Raw genomic sequence first — 3548 nt, forward strand, 5'->3', positions numbered from 1 at the left:
AGATATTCATTGAAATCTGACCAACCAATCATTCGTTCAACGAATTTCATCGAAACATTAGCTGAGTTTTTGACGAATATCTCCGAATCCAAAGAAGATGGCAAAATTTTTGTAAGAACCTTTTTTCTAGAGCGAAATAAGGGCTACAAAAAAGGTCCTGACAAAAATGTTGCCATCTGCCTCACATTCCGAGATATTCATTGAAATCTGACCAATAGTCAAAATCAACTTGAACAATGTTACCGAAAAAAACATAAAAATTTTGTTGACCCCTGCACACCTCCGGTATCTCCGAAAATTGAGGCTCTCCCACCCCCCAGTGCCCTCAATGCAGCCTCACGCATAATGGAATTAACCAACCGATTTTTTAATCCCCTTCGATCCACCTCCCCCTCCTGAATATCGCGGGAAGTCAGGGACTAGTACCAGCGTGTTGGTAGAATGCACGAGAGACCTAAAAATAGTGACTGTGTACTCGGCGACTCGTTGAACTCATCGGAGGGGCGCTAGAAATGCCCCCGATGCATCTCGCGATTATTACACAACTGTTTACACATGTCAATTCGTCGTTTCGTCGAGATTGAGAGGTGCGCAAGACCGTGGGGAGGGGCTTAATTAATTCTGCGAGGGGTTCATTTCGGGGATCAAGTGCATTTATTTGAGCAATGACTCGGGAATTTTTACTATTTAGCTCGAGTCCTTGGGGCGTCAACAGGGTTAATAATTAGGTGGATATGCTGGGGAGGGTCACGCCGGTGTTTGACCCTTAAACAACGCAATTGTCCCTGATTAATTGGTATTTGGGGGTCATTAAATGTGAGGGGTAAAACGGAACTTGGAAATTTTGAATCTGGAAATTATGGTTGGGGTTGTTTCTATTTTTAATTAATGAAATATTGCAAATGGAACGGTATTCAAATAGTTCGAAATATGAATTAATGAATATTACTCATTAAGGCCCGGGTGTACTATCTTTCGAACGTTATCTCTATGTTTTTCTTCATCTTTTGTCATCTGAAATTGTCAATTGAGTCCTGCATCATGCAGAAGTTTTGAAAAATTATGAATGAATAATAAAAAAAAAGTAGAAGAAATTCTTGATTTTTTCGAAGGGTATTTTTAATTTATATTCAGAATAAGTTGAATAACAAGAAATTGAAAAATGTATCTGATTTACGGTGACAAATGGCGGCCTGTCAAGGGAAGACTGATTTTGTAAATCTTTTCCCACACTGCACAGAGACATTTATTACGGAAAAGGCTCTTTGAAAAAAGTTGTAATATTTTGGAGAATTTTTTAATCACACTTTTATCACATAAAAATGGCAGATGACTACATACCACTGTTTTGAAAATTGAGATACCCAGCTGTCGCTTCCCATGAGGAGTTAGTTTTCTTATCCACCATGGAAAATGACAGCTAATAGATAATTTGCCACAGCGAATCAGATATTTGTAATTTTCACTTTTTTCAACTCATTCTGAATCTCAATTAAAAACGCTCTCCGAAAAAGTTCAGAATTTTTTCTATTTTTTTTATCATTCTATCACAATTTTTGGGAATTTCTACATGATGTACCACTCAATCGACAATTTTGGATTACGAAAGATGAAAAAAATCCAGATAACATTCGAAAGATAGTACACCCGGGGCTCAAATTAAAAACAAGCAAAATACTAAACGAAAACAAATTCATAATAACGCCACGTAAATTTATAAAAATAAAAAAAAAATCGTAAATAATTCATGAGATTCATTTGCAATAATGATGTTAAATTGTGGTTTTCCCTCAGTTAATTTTCCTATCTCAGGGAAATAATAAATAGCTTCTAATAAAATCCAATAAAAAATCACAGAAACCTCCCCTCTTCTGTTTCAGTAGCCCCACCACCTCTCGGCCGCGCTCCGCAAAATGCCCCCCCACTAACAAAGCCCCTTTTCCGACCCCCGCGCAGCCCCCGATGAAGCGAGGAAGGCCCCCAAACTGCCATGCGTTCACCAGTGTTCCCTCGTCCTCTCTCTCGCTCAATCACCCACGAGTCTCGCCATCACCTGGGCACCTGATAGCCCACTAACCCCTCCCCCTCCCCCCCGCACCCCCAAATGTACACACGCCTGATGCCCGAGGACATGGCGGCGACGGCCAAGCACGAGGTGCGTCCAAAATTCCCCGGTGACCCAGGTGAAGAGGACATAGCAGCGATAGCCAAACAAATAAGCGATCACGCCGAGGCTATATACCAGACCTGGAAGAGTCGTGGTCTAGCCCCAACTGAAATACTGAACTGTCACAGTAATGCAACAGCAGCTGACAAATTTGGCAGTGCATTAACGCCAAATATATCCCAGAAGAGTAAGAAATTCGTGGAACCACTGGAGGCTATTCTCACCCCAGATAGACCGGGGAATTCCCGTTTGGCATCTCAAGAGGGCGACACTAGTCTCGTAAAGCTTGTGAATAATTTTGTGGTTGAGGACAGGGCGAGACAGCGGTCTTACCTGTCCAAGACCCTGCCCTCGTCGATTCAATTTGCCCTCGATAAATTTGAGAGGAATTCCCAGACCTCCCAGAAGCCCCAGATCCAGGTGAAGCCGAAAATTGTACCGAAACCGTTGATTCTGACAACAAATTCCGAGACGATTGAGACTATTCTCCCTGGGGAGCCGGCAAAGCGGCCTCTCAGCGTTTTATTGGGATCACCAGTGCCCAAAGTCCAAGGGAATGAGAATCTGGCTGGCAGCCAGGGCTCTGGCATGACCACGTGGCCACTGAAGAACAAATTATTCAGTGAATCGACGTCCGCTGGGTGCGTCGCAAGCAAATCCAATCAATCGGCGGCAGCTTATCTCGACGAAGTGGCTAGGGAGGAGGAGAGGCTGATCAATGCGCTGAAAACGGGGGCTGTTATCAGTGAGGAGACGGGGATCAGGCAGAAGCCTGCGATCATCAAGGAGAAGCCGAAGTTGACGGCTAATGGAATTGTCGCTGAGCAGGCGCTGCATTTTCTCCAGCAGAAGCAGAAGATCGAGGAGAGGAAGGGTGGGAAGGGCCAGGGAAAGGGCCAGGATGGCAAGGAGGAGGGACAGGTGACGAGGTGGGGACCCAGGATCACCTCGCCGAGGCCCAGGGCCGAGCAGGTGCCACATCCTGAGCTGACGAGCCAGCAGAAGCAGCACATCAGGGCTGCTGCGGCTGCCGCTGCGGCCAGCGATCCCCAGGGGATTGTCAATCCTGTCAGGCCGTTTCTCACGAGGGGATCCGTCGCCGAGAGGGTTCTCATCTTTGAGAAGTGCCCCAGCGAACTGCTGCTGGATAAGAGGGGACCCAGGGTCAATGTCGCAGGCGGACGGAGTCCTGGGGGCAGCGAAGGGCTGAAGACTCAGGTATTTGAACAGTTTTTTCGGTTCAGGGGCGTTACATGCGTGAAAGTGAAAATAGCGGAATATTCGTCAGCGGAACATTCAATTTCGGGGATATTTAAGGATGTACTACACCTTTTCGGCTAAAATTAAGTTTTTTTTTTTTTTTTTTTTTTTTTTTTTTTTT

At 45.0% G+C, this 3548-nt stretch overlaps 1 protein-coding gene across 2 annotated transcripts in view; it reads left to right on the forward strand.

Annotated features, from left to right (window-relative positions):
* LOC107043329 (serine/threonine-protein phosphatase 2A regulatory subunit B'' subunit alpha) overlaps positions 1–3548 on the forward strand; it is a 13156-nt gene that overhangs the window by 3510 nt on the left and 6098 nt on the right. Inside the window, exon 2 of one of the 2 annotated variants that reach the window (XM_015264775.1) lies at positions 1881–3385. In XM_015264775.1, the coding sequence (XP_015120261.1) occupies positions 2105–3385 (1281 nt within the window). In that variant the 5' untranslated portion in view covers positions 1881–2104. The remainder of the gene's footprint in view (positions 1–1880; positions 3386–3548) is intronic. The other variant, XM_015264776.1, reaches the window with a different exon arrangement.

Source organism: Diachasma alloeum, unplaced genomic scaffold (genome assembly GCF_001412515.2).
Source record: "Diachasma alloeum isolate Michigan unplaced genomic scaffold, Dall2.0 Dall_scaffold_00558, whole genome shotgun sequence".
Classification (NCBI taxonomy): domain Eukaryota; kingdom Metazoa; phylum Arthropoda; class Insecta; order Hymenoptera; family Braconidae; genus Diachasma; species Diachasma alloeum.